The 18,785-nt window shown below is 32.9% G+C and overlaps 1 protein-coding gene across 6 annotated transcripts; it reads left to right on the plus strand.

The window, feature by feature from the left end:
• Positions 1-902: 902 nt before the first annotated feature.
• On the plus strand, positions 903-18,756 carry LOC108218785 (uncharacterized). 6 transcript variants are annotated; one of them, XM_017391889.2, is made up of 19 exons: positions 903-1,340; positions 2,706-2,832; positions 2,947-2,987; positions 3,736-3,829; positions 4,819-5,798; positions 6,259-6,390; positions 7,046-7,118; positions 7,985-8,024; positions 8,216-8,288; positions 9,001-9,066; positions 10,524-10,601; positions 10,688-10,860; positions 11,613-11,659; positions 12,167-12,371; positions 12,661-13,268; positions 13,376-13,444; positions 13,899-14,056; positions 18,185-18,343; positions 18,426-18,756. In XM_017391889.2, the coding sequence occupies exons 1-15, from the start codon at positions 1,009-1,011 to the stop codon at positions 12,975-12,977; spliced, it is 2,778 nt and encodes a 925-aa protein (XP_017247378.1). In that variant the 5' UTR covers positions 903-1,008; the 3' UTR covers positions 12,978-13,268; positions 13,376-13,444; positions 13,899-14,056; positions 18,185-18,343; positions 18,426-18,756. The 6 variants fall into 6 exon arrangements, with proteins under 6 accessions (XP_017247378.1, XP_017247377.1, XP_017247380.1 ...); XM_017391888.2 differs by having other exon boundaries at positions 18,185-18,272; XM_017391891.2 differs by lacking the exon at positions 18,185-18,343.
• Positions 18,757-18,785: the final 29 nt, after the last annotated feature.

Below are 18,785 nucleotides of genomic sequence, written 5' to 3' on the forward strand. Positions count from 1 at the left end.
TTAGTCTCCAAAATTTTCCATCAGAGCAATGAGACGTTTTAGATCGTGTGATATGGTATTATGGTGCTAACTACTGTTTGGGTGTTCATGGAGATCTCAGCACAGTTGTAGTCACTTCCCAAATATATTATAATATCTTTCCATATTCAGTCTACTCCTCCGATCTGCTATGGCAATTATCTCAAAACAGAAGTATACTCCCTCTTTCCATTTTACAGTTTTTTCATTACTCGATACATATTTTAACGCGCACTTAAAACATAGTTTGATAACTTATTTTTTAATTTTTTTTATATAAAAATATAAACATTAAATTTTTATTCATAAAAAAAAAGTATAATGCAGATGGTAATAGACAGACTCCGTAGATGCATGTGATGCATCAGCTATATTGGCTTTGGCTCCCTGCGCTCCAGAGTCCAGACTCCAGATTGGAGATGATTCCCAACCTCGCATGTGGGCTGCTGCTCTATGCAATTTTTTAAAATATTTTTTGAATGAAGAAAAAATATGATACCCAAACTCATACATTTTGAAGTTTTGGTTTGCGTACGAGTATAAAAAAAACTCCAAACATTTTAATTAGGAAATTTAATACCGATACCTGATCCTAGTATCAAGCACAAATATTCCTATTGGGAAAGAAAGAAAATATTTTTTGAATAAAATTGATACAATTTTTAATAAAATAACTTTAATTAAGTTTTGATATGAATAACGTTTATTAAAATATTTCATCTTAATTATTATATAAATGCAAAATTTTATATCTAATTATATAAATGGACTACGCAAAAAGAGAAAGGGCTCAAGTCCGTACGTGTGTAGGTATAACCCTTCCACAGGGTCCAAATCCAGCCCAAAATGCAAAGCCCGAACCTAAAATCTGTTAACAGTATTTAGTTTTCCTCTGTACCTCCATTCCCGTAACTAACTTTTCAGTAGCAGCAAAAACACACCCATTTTTAATCAAATTGAAATTTAATAAACCCTAGAAATTAACACAACATGGAAGAAGTAATTGACGTAGACATGGAAATTACTATTGCTCAAGCAGTGCGTCAATTCAAGGGAAAGAAGAACAAGAAGAAGAAAGCACAGCCACAACCACAACCAGAAGCTGCGGATTTGTTGCCGCCGAAATTTTCGGAGGACTTGCCGGAAAAAGACGTGCCGGAGAAGGACCCGCCGGCGCCGGGAATTGAAGTGTCTCTGTTTGATCATTCTGTTGAGAATCACTTCAGAGCTATGGACAAGATTGCTGAGCTTTGCGGAGAAAGTGAAGTGCAATTTGATCAAGAGGAACTTCAGCGATTGTCTGCTTCGATGACGTTTTTGAGGTGATTGAGTTTTTTCCTTGAGCTTGGATAATTTGTTTTGATATCTGTGGTTTTGTTGTGTATAAAACATTGTGGTTGCATGATTGAGTTTGTCAGTGTTACTAGAATGGCACACGTTAATGTAGTTCGAGTATGTCATAGTTGATTAAGTTATATAAATCTTTAAATGCTTCGAATTATAGCAACCGAATATTCGAGGTTAGTTTATTTATGATTTGATCATTTACTGCTTGACAGTTTTGTTTTGTTTTGTTTTGGGTACATTATCTATATTAGATTTTTAGGAATACGCCGGGGCAGTTTGTTAAGCTTAATTGTGCGATTAATGCACAAGATGTGTGATGCAAATATTAGCGTTTTAATATGGTTATGAAATCAGCAAAAAAGCGGTAAAGAAGCGTGCTTAAGCGCTAAAAAGCATGCAAGGTTAACTAAGGCAAATATATCCTTAAAAGTGGGGAATAAAGAAACCCTATCTCCAATCCTCCCCAAATTTTGCACATAATAGAGAAACAATGACTCTGCATCTCCAAGTCTCCCAGGACGAATGAAAATTTGAAGGTCCGGAAGTTGAGCTAAATACTCCGAAGCTTTTAAATTATTGGAACATCATTGATTGACGCTTTAGTATTGACAATTCTGTTAGAATAGACATTCTATGCTATGTTTGAAAGTTAAGAATCATGAGTCATATATTTTTTCGTTGAACTCTGTAAATATCCCTTTCCTTTTATTGACAAAAAAGTTCGCGCTTCAAGTCGCACTTCAATATTAGGTCCTGCACTTTTTAAGATTTTGCCCCTAAAACAACACTGGTCGGGGGTAGTAGGAACTATAACTGATGAAGTGTCAGTTTGTCATGGGGAAGGGGATAGCAAGGGGTGGCAATATCAGACGCGACATGAACCCGACCCGACATGACGCGACATGCCACTTAATTAGACCTGAATCTAGGCGACTAGGCATTTTAACTCGGTCCAGACAGCTGGTCTGGTCAGAGTTGAGGGATTTATAAGCAGCTTTTTTGGTTTTGTATAAAGTTATGTTAAAGGACCACTTTCTCTCATATATATACTGTTGAGACTTGATAAATCTTTTTTTTTTTTTTTTTTGGTTGTAATAAGGGTGTCCTTTTTAAGATAAATTGTTTGCACTGTTTTTTGGATAAAAGTAATTTTTCCTCTGTCATTCATACCCTGTTTTGTCCGTGTTTATTTTTTGACAAAGTATTTCATTTTCGTCCGTTGAATCCTATAATAGTTAAATTTGCTCTATTTCGAAATTTGCAATCCTTTGAGGATTTTTTCTGCTGTACCTGCTCTTATGGTTATTGTGGATCTCATTCTCTACTATTCATCCATGCAGAGAATGGAAGCACTTCAATTACCAACCTAGAGTCATTAGATTTGCTTGTCAAAGTGAAAATCAACAGGGGAAAGATGTAATTGGTGAGATAAACCTACCCCAGTTCTCAGCTGCTATTGTTCCTAAGGTACATACTTTTGAAGTTTGCTGCTTCATTTTCCTATCTGCTGGTATACTAGGTCACAACAACAGTAATCTGTAAGTTTGCTGCTTCTTATATGCGGTTTCACTATCAATGCAGAAAGCCAAACAAACTGGAGATGCAGTGTTTCCAGGATCTGGGTATGTTTAGATTTAGACTGCATAATTTTTTTAAATATTTAATTTACTTTCTTTATGCTGGATCTATATGCCGTATTCGAATTTCCCCTACTGGTATAAAATGGATTCTTGTATATGTTCTTTATTTAGTGCTAATTAATTATGTGCTAATAATAAATTCTGATACTAATTTACGCAATATAACTTGTAAATAAAGTATTAGTCAACAGAAAATAATTGATTTATAACTGTTGGTGCCTTGGCGGTGTAGCTACCAATAGCGAGATCAATGCAGTCAATAATGTCTCTCCTAGGAGTTGGTTAACGAGCGCTGCCCCCCTCCTTATAACCCATAACCCGTTGACAACCCCCCCACCGCCCCCCACCCACCCACCCACACACGATTGCAACTGAAATAATGATCGCTTCAACTCCTTGATGCTTTCTTTCTTTGATGTGAGGTGTTCTCCCTTTGGTGAAAGCAAGTAATAAATAAATGTTAGGTCCAAAATATCGTAGAAGGGTGGTTGAATACAATACTGACTACAATTTAAAATTCTTTTGAGTCTTGCGGATAAACAAATTGCAGTCCTGTAATGGGTTTTGTGTGCCGGTTATATATCGAGTTCGGTTTCTGAGGATATTCAATAATACTACAAGCATATGGGTCAGTGCTCACTCCGCAAGAAGATGGACATTCATTTGCGTCTTACACAGTTGATAGTACATATGCTTTATTTAGACTCTTTCTTATTAGATCTTGTTGCAGCAAAGATTTTGTAATGTACGCTGGAGGATCTGTTTGGGCATTAGATTGGTGTCCTGCTGTTCACCGAATTTCTGAGTCTCATGCCAAGAGTGAGGTAAAAGAAATTCCTGTTAAATCAATTTTATACTTTATTGATGTGCAATGGTTACTAGTGAATTAGTCGTTGGTTTTCTTTGCTATCAGATTATAAAGCTATCAGATTATAAAACAAATTTAGGTTTGTAACTTGATTGAGTTGTATACCCAACATTCACAATATTTTCTTTGATTTCTACTTGGTAATCCCTATTATTAAAAAAAAAAATTGGGGTAGGCGCATGGTCTAGTAGCAATCTAACATGCCATCACATGGTGAGGAGTGAATTTTATATCCTATGAGAACTGGGTCCTGGGACAATAAAATTTCCCTGCACCTTGTTCACTTTTAGTCGCTTAAACCGGGTCTTGAAAGTACCCATCTGCTTTTGTCGCCTTCATATCTCAAATCCATAAATGCTTAGGTCATTGTTGAGTATAATGGGCTGATATGCCACAGTTAAACCTTGATTAATTAATAATCAGACAGATTTATGGTCCCAACATTATAGCGACAATACATATTTAACCTCGATTAGTTAATAATCTAATGAATTAATAAAATTTAGCGGTCCTGGCATAATTAATTTATAGAGGTTTTACTGTATTACACAATATAAAATTCAAGTGCGGGTTATTTAGCAAAAAAAATAAAATAAAAATTCAAGTGTGGGTTATTTAGCAAAAAAAAATAAAATAAAAATTCAAGTGTGGGTTTGCACACATGGTGTAATGCTTAGATTGATGGCAAATTGCCGTTCACTTATTATTTTAATAGTCTACAAGTTGATAGATATCTCTATTATGTGCATTTTGTATACCCCGAGTCCTGCTGTTTACATCGCATTTGCATATTACTCAGAATCTAAGATGCTATTGCTTTTATATGGTTTTTTTAATCTTTACAAAGGATCTAACAGGACAATGTACAGATTTTTTTTGCTTTTTAATCATTGGCCGATGTTTAATTACTTTCATGTCACTTTTCTTTGGCTATTGACCTGTTAGTTTCTCGCGGTTGCTGCTCATCCTCCTGATTCTTCATATCACAAGATAGGTGCTCCCCTTACTGGAAGAGGTTTGGTTCAAATTTGGTGTCTATTGAATGACAATTTTAAAGAGGAATATGTGCCCTCTCAAGTGAAAAAGATTTCAACTCAACCACAGAAGCCAAAAGGAAGACCTAGAAAAAGACCAGTATCTGACTCTGAAGATGACATTAAACCAAAGAAAAAAAAAGGGAGACCTAGAAAAAAGCCAGTATCTGATTCTGAAGAAGACTCATATATTGACATAGAACAGATTGATGCTTCTTTAGAATTGGTTCCAAACATGGGAGATTCTGGGAATACGCATGATCAGGTTGCTACAAAATACTCGGTAAGAAAAAAGAAAATCTCTGCCCAAGAGATGTCTGCAGAGCCACAACAAACACCCGGCAACATTGGTAAAATAGATATCAAATCACCTGTGAAAAAGAATACAAGAGAGAGACCGAAACGAGTTACCAGAAATAAACCTGATGATCAATATGTTTCTGTTAAATCACCTAAAGTAAATACCAGTGATAGTGACAAAGAAACCGAGTCCCCCCGACCTAGGATAAAAAGAGGGAGAAGTAATAAGAAGTCCAGAGATGCACTTGAAGGCAATGATATGGATGTCCTTGCAATTGAATATCCTGAGTCCACTTCGTGTCCAATAAATGAAGTTTCTGGAACTATCTGTAAACAAATTGCTAAAAGTGATTCTTCTGGAAAGCAGGACTCCAGCCAATTATATACAGGGCAGTTGAAAATGATTACTTCCAGGTGTTCTTCTTGTAAGGATGTAGAAATACCTAGACCTGTGTTGTGTCTAGCTCATAATGGGAAGGTTGCATGGGATGTGAAGTGGCGGCCTTCTGATTCTTCTGATTCATTTAATGCTGATTCCAAGCATAGGATGGGATATCTTGCTGTCTTGCTAGGAAATGGAGCTCTTGAAGTGTGAGTTAAATTAATAATTTCTGTTTTATTTTCGTTGTGTTGAACTCAGTCTGCCTTTTTTTTGTTTTTTTTTGGGGGGGGGGGGGGGGGGGGGGGGGCTGTTAAGTACAAAAACATTTAGTGAATGTAGTAACCCAAACTTCTTTGTACCATTTCTTCTGGAATAGGATTTGAAAACCATGGAATCTGAAAGTATAATAATTAGCATCAAGTGTAAAACCTAGAAGGCTAGTGCCCCCAGTTCCCAACCCTGCCTGGTTGTCTCGCATATATAGTGCAAGTTTAACTGGAGCAATTTTAGACCCTAGGGCATCCTCTGTGATGTCATCCAACTACTAAGTCAGTTTACTTATATGTTGTTTCCTTCTAAATCCATGCTTATATTCTTTCTGGCATTTGTGGCCTTGTTCACATGTGGGGATATTGGATATAATGACATGATAAAACTTTGAAAATGCAGCTGGGATGTTCCTTCACCTCATGCGGTTAAATTAATTTATTCTGCTACGCGAAAGGATGGAACGGACCCACGGTTTATTAAATTAGATCCAGTCTTCAGATGTTCCAGGTTGACATCAGGTGACAGACAAAGGTAATAGATATCATGATATTTGCACATATGTTAACTGTTTATAATATATATGTGACATGAGAATTATGCAGTCCCTGTGACAACTGACGAGTAAAATTAAAACTTATACCCACTTTGTGGCCATAAATTAATTCTCGAGTTCCAGCATAATCTTTTTGAGAAGTTATTTCATGCAGTGCGTTACACCGATCATAGTGGAGATTTTTCTTTTTACTGTGCTTTAAAAGAATTGCAATGATTATATCATCTCCTGAGTCAGCTCAACCAAGTTAAAATCAGTACCAAATATTGGCATCTTATTTAGCATTAAAGATGTTTAAAAAAGCAGGAGTTAATGAAGATTTACGAACAGGAATCATGATTTATATCGATGATATAGTTTGTACACATAATGGCATAAATTAGTATAAGAGCTTGTCCAATAAATACCCTCAAGTCTCAGCTGATTTGCTGGGCATAGTTTTATAGGTTTGTTGTAATCTCACTGCTAGCTGAATAGCTGTGATTATATCTATAATTTTAACTTCCTGGATTGGTGCTAATTTTCTAACCTTAGATTTTGACTTCTCTTGCAGTGTTACATTATCATTATATTACAGTATCAGCTTATATTTTTGTTCAATGTTTTTCTTATTTTTTGGCTTTTTATAATCAGTGTGCCTCTAACAGTGGAGTGGTCTGCATCACCGCCTCATGATCTTATTCTCGCTGGATGTCATGATGGAGTGGTAATATACATCACATGGTTTATAGTCTAACATGCTCCTTCTTTCATTGTATATTTTCTTATAGCGACTAGACAATGATAAGATAATTTTTGGAATCCACATCATCTTATGGAAAGAGCATCATATGACCAAAGAACACACTAGGCAGTTCAGGATGACACGATAACTTAAGTTGGACTTTATTTAATTCTTGTATATTTTTTGTGTAATTCCCCATCAGTCAACCAACACGCAAACATTCTGAATACACACTCGTTAGAATTATCTTGATTTCAATACTAGTCAAATGCAGTCAATCACATTCAATGTGCTTCAAATGCAGTCGATCACATTCACTGTGCTTGTGTTTTGGGATTCCACTACTTCTTCTCTTGGAGGTAGGATGTGGAGAAAAGTGAACAAATTATTTAATTTACTTATTTTGCAACAAACGTCACATGCATCGAAGGTTTTGGTTCTTATTTACCCACCTGAATTCTGCAAGGAATGAGGACCCTCGGCATATTAAGTTTAAGTATACGTGTAGAAAGAAACATAATCAGGAGTAGGCAGGGGTAAAAAGGAGAAATATAGGGAATGGAGGGTAAAGAAGTCTTTTATTAACTGGGAGTATAAAATAGGAGGAAGAAAAGGGTTAGGGTATCTATCGGGAAATTGTGTTAAGTCAGTAGTAGTATCAGGAGAGACCGCGCCTCTCGAATTGCTGCGGGGTTGTGTATTCAATCAGATCTGCTGTCTAGTACATCGTTTATTTTCCTGCTATTATATCAATTACGTGTTTGTGGTGGTTTACTTGTCAACTATAGTAGTTGATTGTAGTAAATTCCTCCTTAGTTCCAGAACTGAAAATTTTACTTCATGTTCAGGTTGCATTGTGGAAGTTCTCGGCCAATGTTTCTTGCAAAGGTATCAACATCCTGCAGTACTCACTAAACTGGTTCCTTTCTTAGAATATATTTTCTAGTCAGATCAGGCTATTAGTGAATCTGTGCACTAAAAGTATGTTGAAATTTTTTAATTTAACGAAGAGGATATCTCTCAGTTTTTTTTAAATGCTTTAAGTAGTTAAGCATTGTATTGTCCTTTCTTGTGTGCAGATACAAGGCCGTTGCTTTGCTTCAGTGCAGATACAGTTCCTATAAGAGCACTAGCCTGGGCACCAAGCCAAAGGCAAGTAATGCTATATATTAGCAATCTTTTATGAAAGAGGAAAATAGATATGAAGTAAATCAATACCTTGCCTAGTATATCATGTAAAAAAAGAATCACATAGCAATGTGCAGTAGGTTTTCATATCGTGGCCATCTATTGATGATTTGAATCACCTGCAAATAGTTTAAATGTTGTTTTGTAGTAGTTTAAGGGTCCCAGTGCACTCCTTATAAACATAATAAAATATCGTATCATAGTGATTTACGGCATTGTTTTGTATTTCAACTCCAACAATATTCTTTATTTTTGTTCTCTATTATTAACATAATAATATATTTGAACTAGTAGGTGGAAAATGGTGGGGACCAAAAGTATGACAAATGAAAATTATTGGTTAGAAAAGGAGGGAAGTGAATATTTTATTCCCAAAAATGAAATTGGGAATGCCTAGGGGTTACCAAAAAATAGGGAATGAGAGGGATGTCCTAGTGATTTAAGGAATAACTACGACATCGGTGAGGCATCATTTATCCTATATTCTCTATAATTTTAACTCAGGAGCTCATTTGGGGAGCTGTTGGACTTGCTCTTCACATAAACCATGTGGAAATTTTCATCCCCTGTCTCTATAAATGCAGTATATACAAGCTTAATCGAAGTACTTACATTCTCTCGTCATCTCCTTCATTTCGTGTAAAATACTAACAGTGTATATTGCTGAAATCTACAGTGATCCCGGGAGTGCCAATGTAATTGTTACTGCTGGACATGGATGCCTAAAATTCTGGGACATACGGTCAGTATGATTATCTCTTTTTTTTAAACCCTTATGTTGTGTTTGGTTGGGGAGAATGGAATGGAATGGAATGAGTAAAAATACTTGAAACTAATAGAGATATGAAGAAAGTTTTGAAAAAAATTTGAGGAAGTGCAAAATTGCTATGATGAGATTTGAGAAGAAATTGAGGATGAGAAAGAATGGAGCATTCCATCTCAAATTGAAGGTGTGATATCTAGCACATGATGTAAGGAATGGAATGGAGGAAGGAATGAAATTTCTTAAAAATTGTCCATAAGATAATTCATTTTTCATTCCATTCCTTCCGGAATCATTCACCCCAACCAAACACAACATTAGGGTCTTTAGCTCCTTAACTGCAAGAGCCCTGAGCTGCAAAAGCGAGTGCTATTATGGTGCATGTCTCACAGAGACCAAGCACATTGATTCTACATGATTAAAAAAATACATTTTAACGTGCATATAAATAAGAAATTGAACTCAACATGTTATAAATCAAGTATATAACACACACACACACACACATATAGTTCAAATATAACTTAAAAAACACACGACTTTACCTATAAAATGAAGAAACTAATCATCTTTAACACTGAAGCACACAGATAATTTTTTTAAATGTAAAATCACAATTTCCTAAAATTTACTGATATTTTAACTTATATACTTGACCTATTACATATCATTATTAAATTTATTATTATGTTAGTTTTGATGTTTTAGAAATCAGATTATTATATTTACAGTGAAGTTATCTAAATTAATTTATTCATATATTATAATTACAAGACTTTAAATTTCTATTTTACTAAACGTTTTCTATTACAGGAATAGATCCAGTTTTAATAATATAGAGTAGAAGGGGTTGTATAGTTGACCAAATAAAAGATAATAGTATCAATATTATAATTTTTGCTTGATGGTTTGTTTATATTGTACAAAGATTTGGGGAGTTACCTAAGCCGCAATGACAAAGAAGCCAATTGCTTGTCACGTTTATTTGCTAAAGAGGATAAATTGAACTTGCAATTGCACCTAAAGTGTGAAGATGATGATTAAAGTCCGTCGTTAAAACATTTCACATCTTCATATTTTTTTTCCTATAGGAATGACTTGTTCAAAATTCACGTACTACTGAATTTGGATTCATTCTTAAACAACGTAAGTAAACCAAAGTTCACTCAGCCAAGCCTCACACTTCATACCATGAAGCATTAACCTCTTTGAAGAGGATCGCCTCATCCCTGCTTAGGTGCCTTTAATAACCTTGTTTTCACTAATATCAGAACACTACCGTGTTAGTTCGATTTTAGTCCTGGTGAATAGACAAATCTTCAAATGCCTAATCTGATTTGTTTAGGAATTGGCATGTCCTCTTGTGTCATGCACTTTTAATCAAGATTACCACTATATACATGCTTAAATATCTTCCGTTTTTACTTTGTCTGCAGTGATCCATTTCGCCCACTATGGGATCTTAATCCAATTCAAAAGGTGATTTGCAGCTTGGACTGGGTGCCTGATCCAAGGTACTATTTGGCATTACCTGCAATGGAAGTACCTCTGTATCGACTATTTTTCCTCTATAATCAATATGTCCTTTTTATGTTTCTAGAGGTATAATTATCTCATATGAAGATGGAACAATAAGGATTCTCAGCTTGTCGGAAGCTGCAAATAATATTCCTGTTACTGGAAAACCGTTTGTTGGGACCCCACAAGAAGGTTTACACCGTTATTGTTGTTCATCTTATACGATATGGAGTATTCAAGTTTCAAGAATAACAGGTAAATTCCTTCAAAAACATTTGAATTAAATATGTTCTTTTTATGAGCTATAAAATGTAATTTGCCTATTAGTTGCAGTAGCTTATATCTACTTCTATTTGCTCCTGATATACTCTTAGTTTTTAATTTCTTTAGTGCTGATTAAGCGCCTAAGATGAAGTAAGAGAATACAACGTTGTTAGACCATATGGAAGTCTTTTAAAGCTGGGGCTGTCCAAAATATGAATTGTGGAGCTTAATCTTTGTGGACTTTTGATATGTGATAAAATAGTTGTTATCATATTACAGGCATAGTTTTTCAAGGATGTCTTTGTTCTGTGATTGTGAGTTCGTTGACGGCTTTATTTTAGACTAGTGTTTGTTCTTATTAGAAATAAAGTATAATTTTAGTGTTTTCATAGAAGAAACAAAAAACTCTGCTAATTTCTTATTGTGTATAGTCTTATTTATTTATTTTCTCCACAAGTCCTGAAATTATTAAAATGTAAGAATGTGAAATACTGGCCCATTAGCTATATGGCATAATTTCTGAGATAAGCTCCCACCAGTGCAGTATTAAAGATATTTCACTAAAGAGAGGGTCCTAATTAAGATAGCTGTTATGTTTTGGGTTAGATGCATATCACTTTACTTTCAGGCTGTGAAGAGTTTTTGCAACATACAGTTATTGTGGTATGAGATTCTTTGGTAATGTTTGTCGTTAATTTAACTTTTGTTTTAAATCTAAGTAATAACATTTTTCTCAATATTAGGAATGGTTGCATATTGTAGTGCAGATGGCACTGTTCTTCGTTTTCAGGTGAGTGTTCCATATCTTTTGCTGCTAAACTTTCTTACATCGTTTTTACTGATGGTAAATTTTGGATTTATGCAAACATATGAAGGAATGTCCTGGTCCTTTATTTTTTATTGAGGTCAACTACAAGAAATTTAAATAGTTACACTCACATTTGCCTCCACTGAGGCTCGAACCCTAGACCTTTAGTAACTAAGGACGAGGGATATTCGCTAGGCTAAGCCTTGCTGATATCCTAGACTTAGGTCCATCTATCAAAAAACGTTGTACTGTTTCCCAAGAATATAATAGATTGCATTCCCACTGCATTATTCTACATCCTACCAAACTGAACAGGACCTTAGTTTTGTTGTACCGTGTCGTTCTGCCCCGAGGTTGAACAAATAAAGTTTTGAGAACTTTCTTCCACAGTTCTACTAACCCAAAATGTTAAGAAAGCGAGTAGGAACTCTTTTAAACTTTTTTCGTTCATATTCTGGAGGATCTGATTTAGTAATATTCGTATTTCAGCTTACTACTAAAGCAATGGGGAGAGACCCTCTGCGACATCGTGCCCCCCACTTTCTTTGTGGGTCACTAACTGAGGAAGATTCCACTCTGATTATGTATACGCCCCTTCCGGATGTTCCACTCCTGTTCAAGAATCTGTCAAATCAGGAGAAAAAAGTGAAGATCGAAATGAATGGAGGTCAACCATCAAATCAGCAAGCTTTAGGTGAGTTAAGTTTTGCCTTCATTTCTTTTTCTTCTTACAAAGAGCTTTAATAAATGTCCACCCTGCCTTACTGATTGTAAAAATATGTAGTCCCAGCCGCAATGACAATCTGGTTATGACTGTAGTGTTTTTGAGTTGGCTTTCTTTCTGCCACTTTCAGATTGATCCACAAAAGTATAAAAACAAGTAACTTGTACATGATACACTACAGGACGTTTTAATAGCAATGCGCCATAATTACAGGAACTTAATATTAAGGCATTCTAATCTAATCATACAATTCTTGCAGCCTTGTCACACGGTGATGATCCGGGAATCGAATCTGGATCTGAGGACATAATGGCTGAAAAGAGCAAGAAGTCTTCAAAAAGCAAGACTAAAAGCACTAAGGTGCCGAACGCTAGTCAAGCATTAGTATGCAGAGATGATAATCCAGAGCCTGTGCAACTGAGAGAAGGCAATGCAAATGAAGAGAATGATAAATTCGAAATTTTGCCTCCAAAAATCATTGCAATGCATAGAGTACGATGGAATATAAATAAAGGCAGTGAAAGATGGTTATGCTATGGAGGAGCTAGTGGAATTATACGCTGTCAGGAGATTTAATTTGTCTATTTGTAGTGGCTCTGATCTATATAAAACTTCTGTGCAATTGTATTTGCTAGTATACCCAATATATGAACTTGAAAATTTGTACTTGCACAACCATATCGACCAAAAGCACAGTTTTAAAATTTAGGCTACATTCACTTGGGCTGGATTGAATGGATACTGGATTTTATGTAATGGCTCATTCCTGCTGGAATGATAATTGGACTGTTTGCCTGAGAGAATAGAATGGTAGACTCGGGCATTCCTTTCCGGATCATATATCAAATTTTGTTCCTTTCATAACAGGTGGGATAATATCATTCCAATTGATTTAGGCTTATCGATTCAGTTAATAATATTGCTCTTCTTCACATTTCATTTCAAAGTGATGATGAAATCATTATAATCTCCAGGTTTACTCTCAGTAGAAGCTTTTCTTCGAATCTAGCGCACGAAAGCATCTGTTCATTTCAGATTTACAGGTAACTTTTCATTCTTCAAACCCTAGTTTGCGTGTGATGATAGAATTAGCTCGCAATTTCTTTTTCTATGTATATTATCTCAACTTGATGTTGTTACTTATAATCTTGAAAGCGTACAGAGCATCTGTTTATATGATATATGAAGTTGTGCGGGTACATATGATTTGTTTAAGTATGTTTGTGTATCTGTATCTTCATTTTGTTTCGAGTACGTGTGGTGGAAAGTCGACACTCATACATGGGTATGGACACTCCGACACTTATTTTAGGCACAAAACCTTGTAAAATTTTCAAAAAATTGCCGAGTACCATACCCGGACACATATCCATTTTGGACACTTTTAGCAAGACCCACGTACATAGTGTATCCGTGCGTGTAATAATCTTAAGTATCATCCTATTGGAGCAAATTCCCATAATTTGAGGGTTCACGAGCTTGTCGTAATTATTTCAGCACTTGTATTGCGGATTGATGTAAAGATCATTCTATGATTTGAGAATTGTGGTGCCTTGCTTGAGCTTGTACGATATGGGCTAATGCTTGTTATGGCTAGTACTAGAGGCGCTCTTGTGAGGATTTTTAATACCTCTTATGGATCTCCTTTGTAAGAGGTAACTTTTGGACTACTCTTTGATAAATGATGAATTTCTAGTTAACTTTTAAATTTGTATGGAGACGTGGCAATGATATATATATATACATGGGGATGGTTCAATGAGGAACTATTCTATCGTGGTAACCTAGGAACTTTCAATCCGAGCCATACAATATCTATCCTACTCTAACTGCTTATGCCTACCCACTTTTGTGTAACTGCTATAGCGTGTATATGTTAATCTGTACACATATAAATGATTTTTAATTTTGATTTTGTATTTTATATTATTAATATATTTTATATTTTTATTTTGCTATCATATATATTTTTTTGAGTTCTATTAAATCATACTATCAATATTAAAATATAATGTTTACAAAGTTTAGAAAACTATCTTCAAAATTTTAAGAACTTACAACATATTTCATAAAACCAAATAAAAAGCATAAAAAATATATTAAAACAAACAACAAAAATTGAAATATATGAAAAATAAAATACAGAACATATGAGAAAATCCAGAACAAAAAATACAGAACACTAAATAATTAAAATATATAACTTCCAACATGAGTTCGGTACTCCCTTTTTTATTTTTTAATTTATTGTATAATTTTTTTCATAAGTTACTTGCATTCTTGTAAATTATGTGATTCTTCCATGTATTAAAACAAATAAATACACATAATTTATAAAAAATACAGTACACAAACAAAGTTAATATATATACTGTATTATCTATGCTCTGTATTTTTTTATTAAATTTTATATATAGTTATTAGAATATTTTTGTTAAGTTCTATGGAGTACATAAAACATTGAAGTATTGGAGTACAAATCATAATTTTTTAGTTTGATTCTATATAATATCTTTGATTATCCAAATTTTGATATAATCTATCATTTATAAGTTGTCTTGCACATAATTGTCAATTAATCATTAATATCTTTCAACTTTAACAAGTATTAAGATTATTGTTCTGCTTATTAGTTATATTGCAGAATATAGAGTCCTATGATTTATAAAAGTAATTATTTTACCATTTGATCACGATGTTTATGTTGCAGAACATAATGTGCATGTTGTCAAATATTTACAAATATTATTGGACAAAAAAAATTGAAATTTAGATGACTAGATTACATTTTATCAAACTTTGTACTCCAATACTCCAATTTTTTTTGTATTCCATAGAATTTATTGTATTCTTAATAGTTTCTTAGATCCTGTATATTAAAATATATAGAATTTTAAATACTATGAATGTATTTTATATATAAAATACAGAACACAAAATAATTAAAATATATAGAGTGCTAACATGTTATGTATTTATTTAATTATATATTTTTTCCATAATTTGCTTGTATTCTCTTGAATTATAGGATTCTTCCATGTATTATTATAATATATTTAGTTTTCTAAAATTTTTATTTTGTACATTTTGTAATTATTTATAAAATAAAATTTCTAAAAGAATGTAAATTAAGAAAATAAAAAATACTTACACAAACAAGTAAGTGACATCACATGTATAAAATTAGAGATACAGAACACGATAAACCTAAAAAAAGAAGCACATTTATCAAAGTACTCTAAGCATTTAGAAAAAAATAAAAAATAAAATAATATTATACTATAATAATTACATAACATCATGATATTATTATTTTTAGTATATAAATTTGTTAAGAGTACAGGACATAACACATACAATAGTTTATAACGTACAAGTAACTGCAATCACATCACAGAACAGCACTATTTGCAACCGCTATCAGCAGGTTTTAAAATAGAGTTCCTAGGTTACCCATTTGACTAGTTCCTCGCTGAGAAGCCCCCATATATATATATATATTTATATTTATACTAGCTTATAACCCGTGCAATGCACGGGCGGTTAATATATTTGTTATTTTATTATATATATTTTAAAGTTACCTAATTTTATTGTAAAAATAAAATTATGATAGAATAACATGGTTTAATAAATTTTTTACTTAACAGTTGGATAAATTCTTCATAGTTAAGTCCGTCAAATGGCTAATTGAAAATTAGGTCGAACATATATATTTTAATGAGAATGTTAAAATATTTTCTTTTACATGTTATAATTTAAGGTGGCCTATAAACTCAGATATAAACTAACCAATCAACATTTGATATTTAGTTAATAATAATTAATAATATGGTATAAAACATACGCATGAACCAAATACCTCCCCATCATACTAACCTAAATTTGATATTTTGGTTTAATTGATAATAAAAAATATACTATAACATGTTATAAATTTAAGAGCTCCGTGGGTCGAATACCAAACGATTCACCAAACTCAACTAACTGACCAACCAAGTGAATTTTTATTTTTGGCTTTAATAGTGTAATAATATATAGTATATGACAGATTTGTAATATTTCTTTTAATATGAGATCATTAGAGTATTTAAAAATAATGTTATTAATGTATTTTGGTTGAATAATATCACATGTTATTTATTAATAATTATATTTAATGATATTATATTTTTATATATATGGCGCCCGTGTTGATTGTAAAAACTCGGTTTTTTTAGTTAGAAAATCTAAAAAAGATAAAGCGTTTTGATTAAAAAGACAATTACTATGTTGCTCGATATTATTTTAGAAGATTGATTTTTTTTTATCTAAAAAATATATAAAAGATAATTTATTTTAGTTAAAAAGAATAATTGGTTATATATATAGATAGGCCCGTACTTCGGCCCAAGTACCGACCGCCCGACCAATATAATAATACTCCCTCTATTTTTTATTATTTGACTTTTAGACTTTTGGCACACATCTTTACGTATAAATATGTCGCCCATGTCCGTATTAATTGTAAAAGATTAATTTTTTAGTTGGAAAATTTATAAAAAGATAATATATTTTAGTTAAAAAAGTAATTACCATGTTTCTCAATGTTATTTTAGAAGATTGAGTTTTTTAGTCAAAAATATAAAAAAGTAATATATTTCAATTAAAAGGATTATCTGGTTATATAGATAGGCCCGTACTATGGCCCAAATTAAAAAGAATAATTAGTTATATAGATAGACCCAGAATAATTGGTTATATAGATAGGCCCGTATTTTGACCCAAATACTGACCTACCAAACTTTTAATGTTTCAGTTTTAAAAGGATTATTATTAATTAGTTATATAGATAGGCCCGTACTTTGACCCAAATTAAAAAGAATAATTATTTATATAAATAGGCCCAGAATAATTGGTTATATAGATAGGCCCGTATTTTGGCCCCAGTACCGACCGACCGACCAAATTTTTAATGTTTCGGCTTTAATAGTATAGTATAGATGGGTCATGTTCCTTTTACAACTCTTAGCCTAAGAACCCTTAGAATCCTTAGCTTTATTTTTAGCATTAATTAGGGTTATACAGCAGAACTGTACATGCAAAAAATGTTGTGTTTATGTATTATATTTTGAAATTATTTTTGAACACACAACGATGCAAAAAATATGTATTTGGATTTAGAACCTGAAAATCTGTTTAAAATTTAGGATTCTACAACGAAATCTTAGTGGTTCTAAGGTTCCATTTTAAGGATGGGTACTCTCTTCAGCGCGACCCATATAAATAAATAAATATATATATATATATATATATATATATTATTTAGTTCTAAAAATACAAATAAGATGAATTATTATATTATATTATATTTTTAATAGAAATTATAATTTATTACTAATATTAGATGTATTAAAATTATATAATATTATTTTTATAAAATACATAGATATTTTAAGAAAAAATATAAAAAACACCCTTGTATTGCACTGGTTATAAGCTAGTATGATTTAAAAGAAATAAGCCAATTATTTGAAGATAATACAAACATAAGTTACTGTTATCGTCCATGATTTTTTAAAATCAGGTAGGTGAGCAGAGTAGAGAATCTGGTGACCAGTAGCATTTACATTGTCCGTTGTCACTGTTGTTTTCAGTTTCTTTTCTATTTGCTGCCACTACATTTTTTGTTGTGCTCAAATGGTACACTAACTAATAGAATTCTCGGGAATTGCATTAATGGACATATCCCCATTGACAAAATTATTACCTCTAGATTGAGAACTTTTCTCATTTCTTTTCAGAAGGGGGTTCTCGGATGGGAATACATCTGTCTATAGTGCAATGACATGGAAGCATATAGTCATTATATGCTTCCATAAGAAGAACATGGTAATCTAGCATTATAAATCATATTGATCTTATTAAGTTTCCTGATATGTTATAAGAAGCAGCTTATACTGGTATGGTTTTCATACAATGTGCATTTGTCATAGTGGTTACACTATTTAGCGATAACATTTAAGCACTTTTGTCTATCCACAGGATATGAGGATAAGAGTAAAGAGAGGGTCAAAGCTGAGGCAATTTGCCCAGGAGGAGTTAGGTTCTCAGTTCAATATCATTGCTGCAAGTACTGGATCTGTCTTGGAAACAGTCGGCGGCAAAACTTGTTTGTAGAATTTTTTTATACATTACATTAATAATATGCAGACAGAATCTGTTTTTCCTAGCTAGGTTGAAAAAACAGAACTATAATTAAGGCATAAATTAGCAGAATTATTGTAAATTTATTGTATTTCTCCTGTAACTTGGTTTGATTTTCTGAAAATTGTACAATAATTTTTTTATGTATGAAATATTTAACTGCTTGATATATTAACAAGTTTTTAGAAGCCAAAGAGT

The sequence above is a fragment of the Daucus carota genome, chromosome 4 (assembly GCF_001625215.2).
Source record: "Daucus carota subsp. sativus chromosome 4, DH1 v3.0, whole genome shotgun sequence".
Lineage (NCBI taxonomy): Eukaryota > Viridiplantae > Streptophyta > Magnoliopsida > Apiales > Apiaceae > Daucus > Daucus carota.

What these genes read in the sequence shown, in the direction of transcription:
- LOC108218785 (XM_017391889.2), top strand. Translation starts at nt 1,009, where the DNA reads ATGGAAGAAGTAATTGACGTAGACATGGAAATTACTATTGCTCAAGCA. An exon ending in GCTTCGATGACGTTTTTGAG is followed by an intron (nt 1,341 to 2,705) that starts GTGATTGAGTTT and finishes TCATCCATGCAG; the next exon opens with AGAATGGAAGCACTTCAATT. An exon ending in ATCAAATCAGCAAGCTTTAG is followed by an intron (nt 12,372 to 12,660) that starts GTGAGTTAAGTT and finishes CAATTCTTGCAG; the next exon opens with CCTTGTCACACGGTGATGAT.